This window comes from Dromaius novaehollandiae, chromosome 13, assembly GCF_036370855.1.
Source record: "Dromaius novaehollandiae isolate bDroNov1 chromosome 13, bDroNov1.hap1, whole genome shotgun sequence".
In the NCBI taxonomy this organism is placed as follows: Eukaryota; Metazoa; Chordata; class Aves; order Casuariiformes; family Dromaiidae; genus Dromaius; species Dromaius novaehollandiae.
Window position 1 is genome coordinate 14869100 of NC_088110.1, and position 21667 is coordinate 14890766.

The window sequence follows — 21667 nt, forward strand, 5'->3', positions numbered from 1 at the left end:
GATAGGTAGGCTGCTGAGTTAAGTGAGGATCGGAAAAGGCAGTTTTGAAAGGTCTTCTGCATTCCTTAGCGGGTAACACTTCCTAACACCACTTGTCCAAAATCATCACAGAAGACCAAACTAATCTTCCACAGAAGAAGCGTAAAAGGTCTGTGGTTCGAAAAGGCAAGAGAAAGAGGGAGGGACAACTTAGAGCAGCGCGAGCTGTATGAAGTCATTCATCTGTGGTGCAAGCTGATAATGTTTTCCTTCTTACCAGTGGCTTTGATTTGTAGTGCTTAAATCATTAACTTGTATTGTTTCTGTGTAAACTTGCTCCACACTCACTGTCAGAAATGTGTTCATCAGTTCCTAGTTTTGTCTGTTGCTGAGTGCTGTTTAACAAGTATTGAAATTCAAAATGGAAATAGTTGCATTCTAGTTATAATGAAGGCACGTATTTGCCAGTAAAGGCTTTGTAAGCAGCTCCTGCTTGGAACTAGAATCTATTGTGATTGAAGAGAGATGGTGGATTACGACACTGTTGGTACACTAAAAATAAGCGTTCAGATAAGACCTCCACACTGCAAACAGAACGTCATGCTTCTGCGTCACCATGTTTTGAACTGCAGCGAAACCAGTGCTCCCGCTGTTTTGATCTTGCCAGTTAAAAATAAATAAAAAGAACAACAAATCAGCAGATCCTTCTTCCAACATAGGCCAGACTTCAAGAGCTTAGTGCATTATTGCCAGCAGGAGACAAATAAAAAAAAACAACTTAGTGCCCCCCAAATCAGAATTGGCTTTAACATTTTTGATTCCCTTTTTTGAGATGAAATAAAATACAGAATATAAAATATAAATATAAAATACAGAAGTGTATTTTATTTCAATCAGGGGAAGAGATCTTTTAAAATAAAAGACTAGAATCTCACCCTGGGAGCCAACAGTCTAAGAATAAGTTAAACCACCAAATACTTGAATGCTGACAATGAAATCGTCTATCTGAACAGGCAACTTATTCCATGACAGCTAAAGTATTCCTGAAGCAACTATCTAGCAATTTTGTTTGCCTCTTCTGTTGATTTTTAGGAGTGTTCCAACATTAAAACAAAACTTAAAATTTTCATTTTGCTAGGTGTTCATAGTGCTAACATGTCTGCAAAGGGTAAGCCTAAAGGGGAATGTTATTAGTTGCTAAATTAGTAGACACTGGAGTTACAGTGCTCTTAATAGGTTAAAATCAATCTTTGCTTAAATTTTTATGCTTATACTAAAGATGAAGTTTCTTCTTGCAAGACGTAACCACGAGTGCTAGCTCTATCCTGCTGTGTGCTTCCCCAGCACAGGGTGCCTTTCATGACAGAATTCCTTGAAGCACTTTTATTTTGACTGGTTAGAGGCAAGGCGGTAAAATGAGATCTTGAAATAAGCTAGAGACACCCAAGATTTCTATTGAAAGAGGTTTAATCCAGCATGGTTTCTATATGTTAACCATGTACTAGTTACCAGCTGTGACATGCAGTACATTTTTTAAAAAAATAATAAAAATACAAAAAATTGAATATAAAAATGAGCCCAGGTCCCCTGACATCACAGTCAGTGTCAGTAAAACATGACAGTAGAGAAAAAAATGCGGAATTTCATACAGGAAAAGGTCCATAGAGCTCTTTCACAAAAGCAAAGAATATTTATCACATTTGAAAGCAAACATTTGCTTTGCTTTTATTCCTTCAGTGGTCTGGAAACACAAGTTGTAGAAACTGCCTGTTAGATGTCTCCTTATCTAGCCAGATCAGTTCCCCAAATACCTGTTTGCTCTTAGGTACCGTGTTTTTGCCAGTTAGCAGCCAGCTGCTAGCAGGGAATTGGAACGCAGGCAGTAATTTTGTTTGAAATGAAATCTGCCTTTATTGTTTTCGTTCTGTTTTTCATTTACTCTATTAGTACCATCTGCTCTCACTTTAATTATTTTTTGTTAAAGCCACCTGTCCTGGAACTATATTAAATGTTTTTTAATGTATAAGGGTTTCTCTGAAATAGACTGATCAGATGCCGTATATAAGGGACATGCCATGCTTTTTACATGAGTAGTGTGCACTTATATATGGGCACAGATATTTCAAGGTAGGTTATGCTACCCATGAAAAAACCATGTAAATTCTAAAGATTTTTTTCCCAAAATACTAGACCCAAGAGATAAATCATGTCCTTTCAGAGAAAGGAGTATTAATTAAAAAAAAAAAAAAAAAAAAAAAAAAAAAAAAAAAAAAAGCCTGAGGGGACTGGGAAAATGAATTTCACTGCAAAGACATTCTTTAGTTTCGAGGTTGATTTTGCATCTTCACAGGGGGAAGGGAGTATTGCCCTCCTAGGGCCCAGGTAGCCTGAGTTTTACAGAAACAATCTCTGTTTCACGAACCCTCTGGTATGCTTGGGCAGCACAGCCTTCGACTCTGCACCGAGTGGACCACGTCCCGCACTGCTTCTCATTGGAGAACCAAGGTGAAGAACACAGAGCACGAGGTCAGACAGCGATACCTCGCGCACAAATAATTTGTAGTCTTTGACTGGCAGATAGTGTCATTGGGAGGTACTTGGCAAGCGTAAGCCTTCCTTACCCGTGTGTGCAAGCATGTATGAGGGCTTCCACACACATGGTAGCAAGGGGCCAGTGAGTAAATGCCTATTCTGTTCTGCCTGGTATCTGTGGTGAAATTGCAAAAGATGGGATGTGATCCCATCCAAGCAGCTTAAAGTGGAATTAAATGTCTGATGAACCGGCTAACCTGAGGCACAATTAGACTTTGAGATTTGATCTTGGTGCAGATTTCCAGTTGTCATTTCTTTTTGTCACAGATAGGCGGTGGATATACATGCATTGAAACCAACACATTAACTATAATCTGTGCCTTAAATGCTTGAGATATTGGAATATTCAGACTTTAAAGAGATACTATACTTTGTTTGTTAGTTAATCTAGAAAAACACAAATAAAGTAGAGGCATTCTGTGCCTCTCCGCTTTGGCACAGCAAGAAGTATAAAAGCTTATAAGTGTTAAAGATTTGGAATTAAGAAAGAATATTAAAAGCTCTGCTATAAGTTTAAAATACTATGTTCCTGTTTACTCAGTATATCGTACAGCTGAGTAAAGAAGAGAAGGGGAGAACTGGGATGTTTGTTCAGATACAGACTTGTGTTGCAGATTCAACTGCTGTAAAATCATTAGTTCTGAAGGAGTGTTCAATGGCATCAAATAGTCTCCTCTTCCACACCACTGTCCTATGCTGTGGTGACTCCATAAGCAGTGAGGTGAAAAGAGGATACCAAGAGTGAAAAGGGAAGTATTTCAATTGGCAGTGCATTCAGCAAAGAGGAAAGTGCCTGATCATCTTCCCTTTACAATTCATTGCTGTCCTGTTCTTCAGTCGGAATCAGAATCGGAATCTTCATCTGAAATTTAAAAAAACAAACAACAGTGAAAAAAACTGGAAGCCTCCACATCAGCTTTAGCTCTTGCTCAGAGATCTTCTGCTCTTTCTTGGGGGTCTGTTTCAAAGGACTTTGCGTATTTAGGAAAAGGCTCGTAAAATGACAGCTCTAACATGAGGTAGCTTTAAATGGCATTTCAAAGGACTCCAGAAATGCTGCTGAGAAGTGCTTAATCTCAGACCACTACAGCATAGAGGATATTTGTTCAAACAAAAGCGGTGGAAAAGATGATGTTAGCACAACCTCAGCAAGGAAGTCTGCTTAAGATGTGCTTCCTGTACTCGAATCTTGCTGCTTGTTGTTGGGCACGGTTGCACGCTGCTGTTTAAACGTATCTGAAAGCCGGAAGTTTTAAGATGTGAAGAAATCGTGATGGGCCTATAGGGATACATCCTGCCCAAGCTTGAGACTTAACTGGCAAGCAAGTGAGGGTTTTCTGGCCTCTGCAGTTGGGAACCACAGCAGAAACGTAAGTTTTGTGCCAGAGGAACAGTGTGCAGGGCAGAGTCCTTCTTCCATCATCAAATCACTGACGTAAAGCTGCATGACTATGTACTTGTGAGTTGATAGATTTCTCTCTCCATCTTCAAGCAAATAAGACCTAATCTTCAGCCTAATTTATGCCCTAGTCAACCTGACCTTGTTCTGTGGTCAGTTCAATCGGTAGAGTTAAGTTTTTAGTCTTTCCAACAGCCGGTTCCTGTGGTCTGTTCCTGTAATTCTTCTTCCCTTAACCTCTCTTTTTGGCCTAAAGCTTACAAAGCATTTAACTGTCTACTAAAATACCTAGAAAAGACTGTTAGCATTACTGTATACCCTCTAGAATTCTGTGTATGTTTTCTACTTGTTTTTAAGTTAAATGTAATCTTTCAGATTTGCCTTTATGCAACATGTAGTATTACAGGGGCATGATCTATGATTTGGGCTCGTAGGTACTGCTAAACAGGCTGTGTTCTGACTTCACTTGGAATGAGTTAGAATTCAACTTCTGCACAGAGGCTGATCATCTTTTCAGCTTTGTCTAAGTGGATCTGTCTGATTTGAGGTAGTCTGTTCTTCCTGTATTAGAAAGAAATTTGGCAACAGTCTTGTTCCTTTTATGCTAAGTGTGGCCTTTAGATTTCAAGGCTATTTGTCCACAGATGGGCAAAACTTGACACTGAATAAGTTGTAATAATACAATAAAGAGAAAAGAGCTATTGGATATTAAAGACTTGGAGCAATGGATGCAATTAAGTTACTCAATGGAATGTTTTTAAAAAAGGTAGACCTCTATTTCTAGACTAAGAGACTGATGTAAGCAAAAAGTCTGTGTTGCAGAGTAATTTCTATAATTGGATTTAGGGGCTTTCAAAATCAGATGCAACAAAGCTCCATGAGAAACTATACTTCAGATTGTCAGCTTACTAGTATCTTATTAACTCAGTAAAATTCTAATTGTTATATTTTAGACTAAGCAGCTTCATAATACAGCATAGTTGAGGCATATAAAACTTAGGGAACCAAGAATACAAACTGTTCTTACTAAGTTTGAGAGCTCTTGCACCCCTATGAAGTGTGAAATACAGGAGAAAGTCTCATGTTACATGCTTGTATAACAAAAAAGGGGGCACTTTACGTACCGTCTGACTTGCGCTCTTCAGGGGGACTAGAAGTGCCTTGTTTGAGAAATGTAACCAGGTCATTGAAGGTTATGTAGAAATCAATGGCAAACACTATTGTGGCTATAAATCCAAACACCTAAAAGGGCAAAATAGTACTATCTTCAGCAACAGTTCATGTCAACCATCAGTGACAAACCAGCATAAGCTTAACTGACACAAGAAAAATTGTTATGGAAAACTTGGGCCTGAATTTGGACTGTGCTATTCTAGAAAGATGACTGAAAGAGAGGAGAAGGGCCAAGCCCTGTGACCTGTTGACATCTACTGAATTATAGATAATTTGGGAGCCTAACTAGTGACCCCTGCAGTTGCTCTAACAGATGTTTCTGTAGCCCTTCCTCGGGCTAATTGCTGTCTGGTACCATGCACGTTCTGACTGTTGTCACTGCCCACGCGCAGAGCTACAGGAGAACCTGCCTGGGTGTTCCTGGGGCACTGCTTTGCATAGAGCAATGACCTAGGTTTCTCTAGAAATCTCTTAGCCTTTTAGTTTTCATTTTTTCACTGGTTTGCAAGGGTACTTGTCTAATGTAGAATGAACTGGATTGAGATACAGTGATTGTGGAGTTACCTACTTGGTGTCAAAGAACAAGTAGTCTGGCAAAAATAGGCTGTTTTGCAGTCAAATAAACTAGAATAAATGCTGTATTGTATGCTCCGTCACTGAACAGAGTAACAAAAAATATAAGACAAGATCTTTGTTTTGAAATTATGTATGACTTGGAACTGTTTGGTGAAGGTTGCTGGCTAACAGTACTGGATAATTTTTTCATCTATCTTTAAAAGTATTAAGGAAATTTTATTTATGTTGCATATATTATTCATGCTTAGAGTCAAGTTGCAGGTAGAGAGGCAGTATCTTATTTCTGAACACAAAATGCTGATGATTAAGGTGCTCTCCTGGACGCTCTATATACTGGAGACATTCTATTTAAGAGTAAAATGATGGTGGTTTTGTTTCAACTCACCCAGGTAAAAATATGTAGTAGAGGCACAAGGCTAAAATTGCTTAAAATTTGCACTGTACTTAGTAGTTCTGTGGGGTTTTTTTTTTTTTCCCCTCTTCCATTCAGGAATCTTGACATTCTTTGCAAGAATGGATAAGCTTTACCTTCACTGTACAGCTGGAGAAATTGCAGAGTAGGTGTCTTCCCCCAAAGTAGTACAACCAATATTGTTGCAACACAGTGGATGAAAGCAGATGATCATTGATATAAAATCCCTTTTTCTTAAAACAGATGTAAACAGACCATTTTTTCTTTGCTTTAGGCAAATAGTCTAATTTTCAGTTAGTAAATTGACGAAACTTTTATTACTTGTAATGAGGTCAAAATTGAATTGTTTCTAAAGTATGTCCATATGCAGTTCACCAAAATACAAAAGCAGAAAGCTCATGTCTACTTACTCCGGCTGCTTTAGATGCTCCATCAGTATATTTTGAGACGGCAGCAATTGAGATGGCAAAGTAAATAATAGCAGCAGTGACGCACCGCAAGAAATCCTGTAAAATAAGAGACGTTGCATTGTCAGATTAGTCACATTACTCCAACATACAAACTCCTCCAAGACTAATTTTACAAATGATCATTAAAAACCTTTGATGTTATGTCATTGGACTTGTCTGATGTTGGAATGTAACTAGTCTGGTATTTTGTAGCGGATGAATTGTTCATCTGGGAAATATTTTTAAATGAGAGATGACTGGAAGCTTGGCATTAGCTTCTGCTCTTACAGATGTTGGTATAAATCCTACTTTTATCACACTTATGTCGGGCAGACCTTTCTTCAGACTGAGAAAGGGTATCTTTCTGTTATGCTTCCCTTGGAATACAGCAAGGACTAATGGAAAGTCTTAGAAAGTTTCATCTTTAAACAGAACTTCTTTGGTACGAAATGCTCTGGAAGAGTGTACCACTTTTTGTGGGGAGAGGGCAATGCTGAAAAGTGCACAAGTGTGTGCTTGTTTTGGCACTTTCTCTTTACAAATTAGCCCTGTCTGTAGGAACTCATCATTTAGGAATTAAGCATTTTGTTTAGTGTTAAAACTATCATTTATACGTCGTGTGTATAACTGGAACTCTGGTAGCTAGCATGAAATGAATTTACCCGTTGTTATTGTAGAAATATGCGCTGCTTGGGGCTGAGACTGTAGCTCTTCAGGGCAGGGTCTGTGCCCTATGGCAGTGATGTGCTGGAGCAACAGTATCTCTGAACTGTGTATTAAATAAAGCACAACGATTCTTAGGGCATGTGTTCATCTTGTGAGCTGGCAGAATTGTATCTTGACCTCTGTTCATAATTAATCTTCATCCTTTTCAGAACAGATGGATGAATAAGATACTGTCTTAAAACACAAATCCTACAAGAAACTTGATTCCTCTGAAGTCACAGCGAGGTCAGTTACTTATATTCTGGGGCTGGAGTATATGTATGTAATAAACATGCAAGTGCTTTTTATGTCTTAGTTGTGGAATCAGATACATGTTTAAAATAGGAAATCAATGGAACTGAGATTACCAGTTGCAAAACATGCCAACTTTCATAGCGAAAATGACTGCTATTGTTTTAATCCACCAAAGGCTTTGCCCATATTGTTTTTGTACATGGATGGCTCTAATTCAAGTCTCACTATGACAAACTATTGCTAGACTTTGCCAAAAGAGAATCCAAATGAATTGGACTGGCATTTCTGAAAGAATTTGTACTGCTAGATAAACGCTGCCTTTACAACCTCTGTTTGAAGCTACAGAGACATCCAGTGGCCAGTCTGGAGTATTCGCCTGCAATTAGAAACCTGAAAACTGCCTAATGAACAGCCAGTGATTTCCTTTGTGTGAATTAGCCAGCAAAAGTTACAGGGCTTGCCTGCTTAACAAAAGCAGTGCTCAGTTGGTTTCCATGTCACTGTGACTCTGCATCCACATAGCACTTCCCATTTGGGAATTTCAAAACATTTTAGTAAAATATATGCATTACTTTACATAGCATGCCTCAGTTTCCCCATTCTGTAAGGGCTGCGCTATAAAAAGAATCCGGCACTGGTAAGACTTAGAGTTAGGCTGATGTTGCCTACTTCTGAAGATTCAGCCCTAAGCCATTTGCCCAGAATCATGCATAAATTCTGTGCTCTAATAAAAACAGGCTTTCTGTCACTACCTAGAAAGCTAGAGTATATAGCGTAGCGTGGTTTAAATGAGTGACTTTGTGATATTTTTAATGACAGGTAATATAAACAAGCTTCTAATAATGAGGTCAAGTTGTTAGCAGTTAGCCTAAAATCCAGTATAGTCTTTCTACTCATATTATATCATACTGTACAATTAAATTTGTGTTTATATTTCACATTTCACTTACCGTCAAAGGCCAGTAGAGTCCTTTAAACTTCTCATTAAGTTTAGAGGCGTAGGCGAAAAAAAGAAACAGTGCCAGCAGAAATTCTAAGAGCGGTGCCATCATGAAAGAGGCAGCTGAAGATGCAATATAGCAGATAAAGATGATAAATGACAGCACCTAGAGTACAAGGGAAAACACTAGTTATTAGCAGAGCCTCAGGCAGCTCTGAGCAGCTTTGAAGCTTTATTTTCCTTGCATGTATACGTCTGTGCTGCTAGGATGGCATATCTTGTTTCCTACTTTTTCTTCTGGGGCCAAAGGAGTTTTCTTGCTTAGCAGGGTAAAAATTTAAAGTAAGTCCATTTATTTCCATGCATGGTGAAACTGCCTTTCCAGAGAGCTTCTGTGGGTTTACACCTCTCTGAGTCAATAACTTGCTCTGGCTTGTAAACAACTTTGACAGCATAATTCTGAAATTCGAGCAGAGCATTGCCAAGCAAACAAGTAGAGCTTCAGGTTCTCAAACATGGCAGTTCTCATCTGAAATCCAAGTCATTGCTCAGATAGCCCAAAGTAACTCAGTATTTGTCATCTTAGAGTTTAAAGGAAAAAAAAAATTACCGTTGATAGATAGAAAAGTCTTTAGAACGAATTATTCTATAATTTCTGTAAGTTTGTTTCTAGTTTTCCAATGTAGGCCACTTTGCTTTAGTAACATTTAAGTGTTTTAGAGAGTAATAGTGTAGATAACATGAAGTAATTTTATCTCCATGCTGTTTTATAATCCTACAAAATAATAAAAATGGGATTTGTTTTCACATTCAATGAAAATACTATTAAAATACAACTTATGGCTCGGAGTAGAAAGTCTCACAGTGGGAAAAATGGCTAATGAAAACATTATCACCTAAACCAGGCAGTACCGAAGTGCCACTGTATTTGTATATGCGGGTGGGAGGTGAGGGAAAGCATGGAGAAGCTTAGTAAAACTTTCAAATGATGTACTAGAAGTTGGCCACCTCCAAGAAGACACTGCAGTCCTAATCCTCTGCTGCCTCTCATGATAACTGCTAATAATGCTTTCTTTTTTTTTCTTTTTTTTTTAAATAAATGGGAGACTTAAACATGCTGTGCAGCATAAAGTACGTTGCCTCACCCCAAAGGCATAAGGTAGTGGCAGTTGTGTTAGCAAGTGAAAACATGAGGCGAGGAGATTCTCTGGGAGAGGGCACGCTTCTGTGCTGCCTGAGCATCCCCGCTTGGGAACGAGCTGAAAGCAGAGGGAGCAGTTACTCCGGGGTCTCGCCTGCCTCGGAGGAAACTGCAGCTACAGGGCAAGTGACCTGCCTATGGGCCATGAGCAGGTATCTGCCTGTAAACACGAAACTGGAGCCACGTTTACAGGAGGGGAAAGGGCATGTGGTGAGGAATAGCCAAGCAGACTTGAGTCGGGGTCTTTTTCCTGTTCTTATTCCTGATGACTTTACTCGAGGCAGACTTCCTTACAGAGCATCCGTGGAAAAAAGTCATTGCAGGAACAAAACTCTCCATTTCCTCACTTGAAGTTGCCCAGTTCTTTTCAAGCAGTAAGTGCGAACAGCTGCCATATCTTTACTTTTTGTTAGACTCTAATTCTGAGCAAAGCAACATGAAACTTGGCAAATATTCCGATACTGGTGCTGCTGGTTTATAGTTAGAACTGTCTCCAATTCTTTACATTTATTTTGTGTGTGTGCGTATGTGTGTAAAATACAGGCTAACACTTACACAATTTCCTCCCCACATAATGAGCTCCAGTCAGTAATATGAAGAAGGAAATGAGCCTCACGGTCTTCTGAGGAAATAAGGCAGGATAACAGAACCAAGAATACACTAGTACTTTGCTATTTCTTCCTGTACTTTTCAATTCAGCTGCTTAACACCAGCCTGGGACACTCAAGGCTGCTCTTGGGATTCCTAGGGGTAAGCCTCCCATCTGGCTTTTCTTCCCTTGCTTGTTTCAAATTAGTTAATAAAGTAGCTAGCATATTAAATTATTCTTTGCAAGTGTATTTGTGTGCTAATAGAGCATCTGAGCTGCTCTGTTCAGCCTTTCTTCTTGGAGGCAAATTTCCACTCTAGCAATGTTCAATGTTTACGGATCATCATAGCAGTAGGCGCTTTCAAACATTAGATTAAGAAGCTTTTCTGAACTTGAATTCTAAATGGGGATGTTCCTGACTTTCTCACTCATCAAATCCTGGAAGCAGACATAATTTTTCCCTAGATGGCACCTCTGAAGAGAAATACAGCTTCTTGAAAAGTATAAATGTTTAGACTCTGGCAATCAATGCATTTGCCTCATTAAATTTCAGATCTATGGATTTAGTTACTTGCTGCTACAGCCTGTTCCTGGGAACCACCTGCACATCAGTAGTATCATCGTTGTATTTGAGAGATAAGGCACTAACTGCTGCTGTGAGAGGTCAGCTGGTTCTCAAACACGTGTAATAAAAGAGCCCATGTAGGTTTAGAGGGAACAGAGCAGTTCAGTCCTGTTGGAATGATTTGTTAATGTGGTGAATTAACAACCTTTGTTCTAAACCTGTGAGCTCTAGGATTCTCCTGCATAACTGAGTGTGGTGAGCATCTGACGGAGGAGCTGGATATGTCTGGCTCTGTAAGTAAGATGGTATACAGTGTTCATTTGCAACTCTGGCACCAGCTGGGACATTCCAGTCTACTTTCATATGATGTGCATATTCCATTCTTTTTTGGTATTCAGTAGGTAACTGTAGTTCTGACTTTTCAATACCATTGAAAACAATGATAATTATCACTCCCCATTTTGGATGTGGAATCTCCTCTTCTGTTGCTGTGCTTACAAATTGTTGTGGATAATATGGACACTGTCTAACTTCAGGTTCCTTATTCAGATGTCCAGCCTACAGAACTGGTTGTCTTTAGCCCTGTACAGCCTGTACAAGCTCCCCAGAGAGCAATGGGGAGCGTTTAAATGAAGCATCAAATCTCTTCCCACATTGACTATATGGAGAATCAAAAATAAGCTCTTACTTACCCAGAAGACAGGTATTATGGTACAGGTTAATAATGAATGTAATAAATAACAGGAATAACCAAACGTGGAGAATCACAGCCCCACCGGCAGCTAGAGCTGCAGTCTGCTGGAAAAGGTCAGAATTTTTGCTAACTTTATTCTAAGTCTAACTTCTAAAAAGTCTAAATGCATGGGAATGCATGAGCAAGTGCAACCGTAACAGGGAAGCTTTTAGCTGGAGAGTTCTTACTGCAGTTTCTTCTGTAGTCTGTATCTCTCTTCCTGTACTTATCTCCAGATTCTTTTAGTAGTAAGTGTTCAATCATAAATGTGCAGACAAATGACTGCTGAGATCATTAGGGAAAAATCGGTCAGTTTTTGACTAGGATGAGAGTAACTGGCCTATATTGTTTGGATTTGTTATGAGTGGGTGGTGAAGTTTGAGGATGTGACATTTTTAGTAAGATACTAGAGTTATTTTAAAATGCCTATGCATTGTTCTTGTTTTACAGGGCTGTAAGAAATTGATGTGGTGTAATATATAGAGTTCACTTCTGTATCTAGGCCTGCTACCTGATATTTGCCCTGGTATTTAATATTTACCCCATTATTATTTGCCTATTATTTACATAGGCTCTTTTCAGTTTTTTTCCAGAGTTTTCATGGAGCAGAGAGAACTCATTCAATTTATCTTATCCTCCTTAATGTAGTATTTTATTTCTATGCATAAAAAGTGATAATATCATTTGCACAGAAGATGGATGTAACAGAGCTTGAACTGATAAGGGGTGGAGAGAGAGAGAGAGAACTTCCTCCTCCTTTCTGTAATACAGCCCACTCCCTTCCCCCTCCAAAGGAATAAAAACATAAAGGACTGAACTTTATGAATCTGCTTCACCCACATTTGTAGAACATAATCTGGATACTGTTTCATGTTTTCTTGGTTAAAAAAACTCACCATGTAGATAGGACATCTTTGCCACTTGTCTGTTTAAAAAAAAAAATTTCTTTCTGGCTCAAACAAAGTGTGCGATAGATGAGATCTGGAGACAAAGACGTTCACAAGGACAAACAGCAAGGAGGAGATGCGTTCAGAGTAACTCCAACCAAACAAACCCTTTAAATATCACAAAGTTAGACCTGAACCAAACCTTGTAGATCTTTTATAAAAGAATTAAATGTAGTATTAAATGACACATTGTGCTATAGGGGGAGGGGGAGGTAAAGAGACAAATTTCGAATATGTACGTTTGTGATGCACAACAGAGGAAGAAGGGATCCCTTTGATCTCTGTGCTGTTTGATATGGTAACGCAAGTGTTGTGTCTGTCTTTGAACAGAGAATAAGTTTTTCTGTTGGTAGCATTAACTGTGAGGCAAAATGCAGAGCCTTTTTGCATTCTCCTAAGATCAGCCTTATAGTAAGATTTAAGACAAATTGGCTAGTGAAGTGTAATTTAAGGTTCACAATGTCAAGAATGCAGGCAAAGACAGAAATGTGCAAACGGAGCTTACAGCTTTTTGTCAAATCCACATCAGTGTTCCTGGGCTGTGTAACGCTGAACTAGTCTGGGTGATTTGCAGACCATGCTCGAGATCATTCTCTGCTGTATGCTGGCAAAATCCACTCAAGGGTTTTATACTCAGAGGTAGATGTGCTCACGTGTCAACCTCAGTCAGCTTTCATGCTTCTGTTGGCGCAATTCCTGTAAATCTAGGAGTTTTATAGAGGCAGGAGGTGCTGTGTCAGACGGGGCTTTCCTCACTGCTCAATGCTTTTACTGGAAAAGGGACCTTCCAAGTAACTACAGCCTGGGGCCTGTCACTTGTTCAGAGCCACGCAATGTTTGGCTTTGTTTTATCAGGATTAACAGAACCTGAAATGCTACTTGTCTGCTTAATGATTAAATTTAGAGTCAAAAAGATTTGAATCGTACTAAGTCTCTGTAGTCGTGTAAAGCTTAGTACATTTGATCTTAAGTGTTAAAATAGCTTGCCATACAGATACAGTATGCACATACATATACTATTCTCTCCTAAGGGACCAGTATTTCCCTCAGCAAATGTACTTTCTTGTAAGATGGAAATGAACTCTTGACTTTCCATTTGCAACTTTTATGATTTACTCCTTGGATTCCAGCTAAGAAAAAAATCTCTGATGGCAAAAACTTTATCATGATACATATTCCAAATGCATTTAGAAGAGCAGGCTGTGTTTACCGGCGGGACAAGTCCTATATTGGTACCAACATGCTTGTGAGTAATTCTTCATTAGCATGTGACTAAAAGTGTATCAATTTTGTGAGCAATTTAATTAGCTTTTAGGACCAAAATTTAGTGTATATTACAGGGTTATGTAACAGTCCTAGAAGTTCCTCAAAGCATCCCTTTCACTAAAGAAATTCTCATTCGCTCTCTTGTTTGTGTATGGATAGGGGGGTGTGGATATGCGCATACAGCTCTCATTCCTTAGAAATAGGTCGTCTCTGTTCTCTACTCCCCTCTAGCAGGATATGCTGCAATGCTGTAGTTTCATCCAAATTCCACTGGAATCAATGGAAAGATTTCAGGAGATGTTGGCTGGGAACATAATGAGAGAGGCAGAGATACCATTTCAAAGGCAAGTTCAGAAGAAAGCAGACAGGCCATGGAGATCACTGAATCAGCCTTTTTATTGGATTCTTTTTTATGATAAACCATCTGATTTAAGAAAAAAAAAAAGTACCATTTACTCCTAAACACAGTAACACTGACAGCCTGACCTCCATCCAGCTCAGAATCTGGCCTTTTGACAAAAAATAGTTACTTGCAAGTATTTTTGTAAATACCACTTAGCTGCCCGCAGTTTTTATGTGGTAGGCAGATGGGCTAAGTAATACTAATTACATCAGCAGATATCTGTACCAAGATATCTGAATATGTAGGAAACCTGATAAGAGCCTTTTTCTAGCAACAGCTGCATCTCTGGCCGGCTAGGGCCCTGATTTTAAGACAGTGTCCCACCAAGGCTAAAATCCCTTAAATTTGAAACAGTGCATTTGTAGTTAGGTTTTAACTATAGTGTTTCAGCTGTGCTTTTTTTTTTTTTTTTTTTTTTTTTTTTTTTTTTTTTTAAGACCTTCCTCTTCCCTTCTTTGTTCCAGTTTGTAAAATTTGTAATTACTACTCACTAGTTTTTTGTTTGCTGTTGGTCCTTTGAAGTGGCAGTTCTTTTCATGCTGGCATTTCTGTACTCATGAAATAGAGACAATACATTTTATATTAATTGTGAGTGCTGCCGCTCCCCTCCAGCTGCAAAAAATAATAGTAGGACTGCATTGGTGTTTGAACAAAAAGGGCAGAAACTGGCAGTTCCGGCTTGCTTTCTCACCCCACGGCCCTGCGCAAGCCTGCGCTGGTTTGAAACGCAGCGCAGCGCCTGAGACCCTGCCGAAACACGGCTCAGGATGTGAACAGAAACTGCTGTGTGGCAAGAGCATGCTGCGGGGCTCTTCCTGCTCCGCTCTGCTATTGTGACAGCAGTATTCCTGCTCGGGTTAAAAATAAGTGGCTGAAGAGACAAAAGGATCAGTCTGAATAGTTCAGCTTTCTGGCTTAGTCCCACGTGGAGAAGCAGGCATTTGGGAAAACAGAATTTTCAATGATCAAATCTAGTCAGCAGAACAGTTACTTGCCCAAACTAATCTTTCAGTTCTTAGTAGAAGCAGGGCATGTGCCTGTGCCTTGACCCGATGTGCAGTAATTGTACTCAGCATCAGCACCTAGATGATTGCTGGCCGGAGTCCAGCTGCCCTGAGCTTTCTGCTCTTCTCTACTTTTTTCTTCTTTCACTAGTTTTCAGGACCAGATTAATGTAAGGACCAGATTAAAACTCCCTTGAATTGCAAGAAGTCCACTGATTTCAATGGACTATTGATGGATCAGTGGATTACTGATGTTAACTGTGGCTCAGAGGGTGGTAACTGCTCTCCTATAAAGTATCATTCCTCATTTCAGAGGCATTCAGAACCTGAAAAGGTCTGGGAAACACTTCATATTAGCACTTAGGTGAAATAACAGAGGACCAGATTTTGAGAGGGCAGGTGAGAAAGTATTTTTGGATTTTACAATCTTCATTTAGGCAAGGCTAGAAGTTATTAAAAGAGGAAGCAGAAAGAAAGAACAAGTGAAACAAAAGGAAGGCGGTGCCTGAAGGCTCTGTAAGGTGACGGGGCTGCTGTGTTGCAACCTTTTCTTTGGCTTTCTTTTTTGTTTGCCTAGTTGTTACGTTACAGCCCTGATGTGGACCCCAGTGCCAGACCTGCCCTGTGGCTCGGGGACAGCTCTGCGCAGGACGGGAGCCCACAGAGTTGCCCACTTCTAACTACGTTGCTCATTGCTCTTCCTCGTAGAGCTTGTTTCCCCTTCTGACAGGCAGCATGTGTGGACTCCCCGAGCAGCATCAGATATCACCTATTACTATCTTTTCTGAATTACAAATCTGAGTAGGTATGTTGTTATCTTGTCTGACCTTTTAATTACAATGCTACTAACTGGAACATTTGATGTCATTTAAAAAATTGATGATGTTTAAGATATACCCTTCCTCCCACAACACAAAAACTGATGCACCAGTTTGTATTTCCAGAATAATGAACATCTATTTACTTACTTTTCCAGATTTCAAGTCTTTGAGGCAAACTTCTAAAGATTGAGATGTTACTTGAAACAATTAACTCGAAGCAACCTTGAGATTATAGCTCGATCACTGTAAAGGCTGTTAAGCAATGCACTGCACGCCACACTTACTTCACGTCTCCTTTCTCTGAAGACGCACCCTTAAAACTGTGTTCAGAGAAAGGTCAACCAGCTGGGTCTTGTCACTCTTCTTCTTCTAACAGTCCTCTCTGTCTATGCTAAAAGGAGAAGTATGAGGCTCGATGCAGTTACAAGTTCAGTTCTAACGCTTTCAGACTTAAAGTGCTGCTGCTTTGGGGGGAGGGAAGTAGTGTTTTATCAATTTTGTTAATTTGTATTTACTCAGTGATTTCCCCCGTCTCCCCCGGGATTACATCCTCATTATCAATAGCAGCTAGGAGCCTGAACTGCTCCTATGTTGCTGTTGAAAGACTGGCGTGATCATTGCCGCCTTCTCCTCAGCAGGCGAAAATGTGTAGAAATATTTGGATGCAGAAAGTTCTAGTGCAGCAAAGAACAGAACAGGATCTTGTCATAGTCAGGAAAGGGTAAGATTAAAAAAAAAAAAATCCTGCCAAAAAAGATCCCTGGCTCTTCATTGAGCACCTTTCTTGTCTTTACTGAGAATGTGCCTAATGATAAATAAATAAATAGATATTACTTTTAATACTTTTTTTTAGTATTGCATTTTGAAAATAACTTTCTCCCAAGTAATAATTACTAAATCTTATATTCCTGGGCTTATTAAATTGTTAATAGTAATAATTATAAAGGCTAGGCATTATCATGTAACCAGGTCAATCAATTTTCGGTATAAAATACAATTAGTTATAATGGTTAGAAAGCAATGTGCTCCTTAGGGGAGGATTGCTGAAGTGCTGAGGTCATGGGCAGAACACGGAGGCTCTTGTATCCTCCCTGCGCAGAGCATACACCCACTGCAATCCACTGGGGACCGCACGGGTGCCAGGAAATAGTCTGCGCCGTTGCACACCCAGGCCGGGCACTTCGCTCGCTGGCCTGCACGTTCGGATGCGCACTGCTCGCTCCCCTTCTGCAGAAACGAGCAAGATGTTTAAATAGTTTAACGGGTGGCCAGTGGTGATCTCTTTTGGACAAGTCTGTTGTTTATTGGCAGAGAGAGAAAGTAGATCACTTAGAAGTCTCTGCTGTTCTTTTATTTCTCCTCCATCACGTTTGTCATGGAGGTGAAGTTCTTGGCTCCCACAGATTAAGCTGCAGGGTCATCCTCCGGTACAGGCCTGGTGGAGGGCACTGGGCTCACTCTTCTTCAAAGAAGGCTTTACACAAAGCAGCTGAAGTTTCAGTTATGAAGCTCCCTTCAGAGAAGACTGAAAAGAAAGGAGAAAGGCAGAAAAAGAGAAAGAAAACAGGCACAGTGATTTTTACGTCCTTTATGTCACCACGTTACACATGTTGAAGGACAGCCTTATCTATTTGTACTATTTATAAGTACATGTATTATATGTACTTTTTATAAGAAAAGCTGTAGTGCCACTGCATAACGGCTTCACGCATGGGGAATAAGGAGATGCCAATGAAAGCAGTCACCAGGACGGCCATGAGGGCTTGACTGAAATGGCTGGGATGAGAAGCTGAATGCACAAATGGGATCTTGCCTGGGTATCTTCTGGTGGCAGGTCTGAGTGTGGCTGTTAAATGGTTCCAGCATAGGACAGAGGAGCTGAAAAATAAATCTCTTGTAAGGGAGAAGACAGCATGAATGATATGCTGACCTTCAAGATGGTAACTTGAATATTTGGGAAAAATTAGTAGCTTAAGGTAAGGAGCTTTCTAAAATATATGGAAGAAATAATGGATACAGGGGGAGAATGAAAAGAGAAAAGAAACTAAGGAGAAAAATATTAACCTGGCAGAGAAAGAGGGAAGACTAGAAAATGAAGGAGCAAGGCAGTGGGAATAAAAAGGATCAGGAGAGACAAAACTCATATGTGTATTTGATGTTACTGCTTCTTTGTGGCTGTGCCACCCTAGATGGAAGAAAAAATTAATAAGGTAGGAAGATCAAAAGGAAAAGGAGCAGGGGAAAAAAACCTTCCTTCTCTGAATAACATTTGAAATTATAATGAGCTTCTAGCAATGATCAGCTTCATCACCAATTTAACTTGTTCCAAATGAGATACTGAAATTCGCAGAATTGGTAGCCCAGGGAGCAGCATGCTGACACGAAAATTACATCTGAACCTTGTGAGTTCCCCTTCCATTTCCCCTTCCAGTAGAAATGGGTGTAAATATTATTGAAAAAATAGTTACAGCAATTTCGTTCCGTATCAACGAAGAGAGCCGTGCTCGCAGGGCCCAGCGCCCCAGCTCCCGTTCCCGCTGTCTGTGCACCTCCTTTGGGACGGCCCTGAGCTGCAGGGCCTCTGCTCTGTGAACAAAGTCAGGTATTTCTGTCTGGCCCTGTGCTATGCTGGGCAGGTTTTACTGGTGGCATTATACACAGCAGACTCTGTGGGCGGCTGGACTTCCTTGGCTGCATTCTGCCAGGAGCAAAGGTTTTAATTCTCAGAGAAAGGCCAGATTATCTCCTGTGTATATCAAGACATTCAGCAGTGCAAGTTAAGGGAACAGGAATGGGTAAATGCGGCAACTGTTTTAATTTACAAGGTTTGAGATAGAGTCTGTTTAGTCGTTTATGACAGCTAAACTGATAATTTGCCAGCTACTTCTATTGGACAAAATCGTAGCTTTTATAGAGTTACTTACACCAGGTATACTACCCCGGGGTCACTGGGCTGAGGGAATGGGCTGAAGCTGGCTTTTTTTCCCCCTTTCTGACACAGAAAGAGAAGTAACATAACCATCCACCCGGGTCATGATGTTTGTGAGTTGCTTCTTTGCTTTGGTGGTAAATTTTTTCCATATATGCTGGCTTCCTTTTGAGGGCTGAAAGAATGGTTTGACATTTTCTGTAGCTGAACAGGGAGTCTCTAACCTATCTGCAGACATGCTGGTATTTGCATGACTTTCAAGACTCGTAGCTAAAGTACATTTCCTGTGACTTGCCAAGCTGCTGAATAATAATGTGATGGAGATATTCAGCAACAATACTGAGAATCCCATTTCAATTCTGAATAAAAGACTATTCAAAATCTGTATCCCATTAATATTACTTCCATACATTTATGCAAAACCCCTCCCAACATTAGTACTATGTTGAAGTGGAAGAATCAAACACTCGACAAGAAATACAAAGTTAAAGCTGAAGCATAGAATTAAACTATGATAGCTTAGATTCATTTTCAGTTATTTGGCACTGTATTTCTTTAATTGTACACAGACTGGATTTATTGAGCAGTCTGTGTTGTCTTCAACAATTTCTTCTGGGAAAGTTGACACAATCGGAGGGGAACTGCCTCCCTTCTGCCAAGAAATGACATCCTAAACGTGTGGGCTGCCCTGCAAGGAGCACCCATTAAGCTCCCGCTGCAGCTTCCACAGATGGGATTTTAGAGCTGCTTTTAGCCTGCCAAACCCTCAGAAAGCCTTGAGTGGCCTTACAAAGGATGAATCCCCGTTTTGTCAATACAGAGCAGTTTTTATTACCCCAAGGAAGTATAATCAGTGCTCCTCTATGACAACAGAAGGGAGAGTCTGATCCCATGACCAAACCAGTGCTCCTCAAATACGTCATCTTTCATACATGTTAAAAAGCCAGGCTGTCTGAAAGTCTTAATTTACTGACTGTAAGGTTGTATAGGAAATCGCAGTATATATTATAGTAAGTAACAAAAATATATGCAAAAGGAGCAAAGTTAATTTGGCTTTACTGTCTTCTAAATGGAAGTACTTTTTTGTCAACCACAGATGTTGCATAAATAATAGGGGGGAAGAGGGGTGGATTTACCTAGATTTTTTAAAGAATTCTCAGTGGAGCTCATAACTGCATGATCTACAACTGTGCAGCTTGCGGCTTGTGTTCCCAGCCACAGAAATCATCCTCGCTTCCTGAAAAATGTGCTGTTTTTTCAAAGCCGGTCTCTCATCTCCTGGCTGTCCCACCTCTCCTTCTACCACAGGCCAGCGCTCAAAGACTGCAAGCTCGCAGGGACGCACAGGGAGAAGCTCGGTCGGCCCCTCATTTGTTCCCCTCCTTGTCAATAGTTTATAGCGTACGGCAGCCAGGCACCAGTGTGTGCTGCTACTCGCTGCTATTCCCTTTCCTTTCCATCCCTTGAATTTGTTTTCTTCTCTGAGCTAACACAGTGGACAGCCAGACACACACTAAAAATCTAATCAGTGCTCCACATAGGTGACCACCAGTTTGGGCTGCCTTGCTGTGTGACTACCCGCTGGCTCCTGAACGGTTGAAACGCCAGCTAAAATTGCAGAGAACTTATTGTTTAAATTTCTCACTATTTCTAACATAGATGATGTCACTGAAACTCTAACTTCAATCGATTAACTTTCCCCTTAAAATTTAACTTCTGATTGCCAGATACCCTCTAACAACGTGGGTGAATTTTCTGCCTCCCTGCCAGATGGGGTCTGTCTCATCTGTCGGACTTCAAGAGCTTTACAAACAAGTACAAGGCTGAAAGCGTCGCGCCAAAAACCGAACGCCTGTAATTACACCCAGCGCGGACCCGCAGACCTGACCTACAGGAAAACCGCCGTGTATTTCTGGGAGAGCGGCGCTTGCGGAGGCGGACGGGGCGCTGCCGCTGGCTGCTTTCACAGCAGGCTGAATGGCTGCGGCCAGGGACAGAGGCGGGTTCGGGGGGCACAGGGCCGCGGCCCAGCTGGTCCCGGCGGAGCGCGCTGGCTGGCGGTGCTGTCGGCGCACGGCGCTAGGATTAACGCAACGCAAGGGCCCGGTCAGCAGCGCTGCCTGGATTCACGCTGCAAAGGGGTGAAAAGCAACCGATGCCCGCTTAACTCACAAAGCGGTTCCCGCGACAAGGGGCACACGCAGGACTGGCAGCTCAATTCGGGAGCACGCCGGCTTCCCAGCGACGCGGCACCCCCGCGGGGCGGCCCCGTCCCGCAGCCCCTCGCCGCGGCGGCCCGGCCTTACCGACTCGGCGAGCAGCAGCTGGCCCTTGCGCGAGCGCAGCAGGTCGCGGGAGGGCAGGAGCGCCCCGAGCCCGGGCGGCGGCGCGGCGGCGGCCCCGGCCGGCTCGGGCTCCTCCATGGCCCGGGGCTGGCGGCGGCGCTCCCGGCTCGCGCTCCTCTTTTTCTCTCTTTTCCTTCCTCCTTTGAAGGAGGGAAGCGGAAATCGTGACACTGCGGAAACGTGAAAAAAGCCCTCAGCATCCCCAAGCCGGGGGGCGGCTCCGAGGGGCTGCCGGCCGCGCCCCCCGCTCCACGGGCGTCGTGCCGCCCGCCCGCCCGCCCGCCGCCGCCGAGCCCCGGCAGCCCGGGCCGCCCCGCCGAGCGCCTCGCGGAGGGGCGACGGCTGCCCCCGCGGCGGCCGGCTGCGGCCCCGCGCCCCCTCCCC

General features: G+C 41.5%; 1 protein-coding gene and 1 long non-coding RNA gene across 3 annotated transcripts; both read right to left on the minus strand.

The window, feature by feature from the left end:
- Positions 1-1428: 1428 nt before the first annotated feature.
- CMTM3 (CKLF like MARVEL transmembrane domain containing 3) lies at positions 1429-21541 on the minus strand. 2 transcript variants are annotated; one of them, XM_026107589.2, is made up of 6 exons: positions 21245-21541; positions 14676-14732; positions 8491-8646; positions 6542-6637; positions 5095-5212; positions 1429-3433 (listed from the first exon to the last, which is right to left on the minus strand). In XM_026107589.2, exons 1-6 carry the CDS (start codon positions 21359-21361, stop codon positions 3405-3407), a joined length of 573 nt encoding a protein of 190 aa, XP_025963374.1. In that variant the 5' UTR covers positions 21362-21541; the 3' UTR covers positions 1429-3404. The 2 variants fall into 2 exon arrangements, with proteins under 2 accessions (XP_025963374.1, XP_025963376.1); XM_026107591.2 differs by lacking the exon at positions 14676-14732 and having other exon boundaries at positions 21245-21531.
- LOC135329789 (uncharacterized) lies at positions 16412-20912 on the minus strand. Its single transcript, XR_010391471.1, has 2 exons — positions 20831-20912; positions 16412-17534 (listed from the first exon to the last, which is right to left on the minus strand). It is a non-coding gene; the product is annotated as an uncharacterized LOC135329789 (long non-coding RNA).
- Positions 21542-21667: the final 126 nt, after the last annotated feature.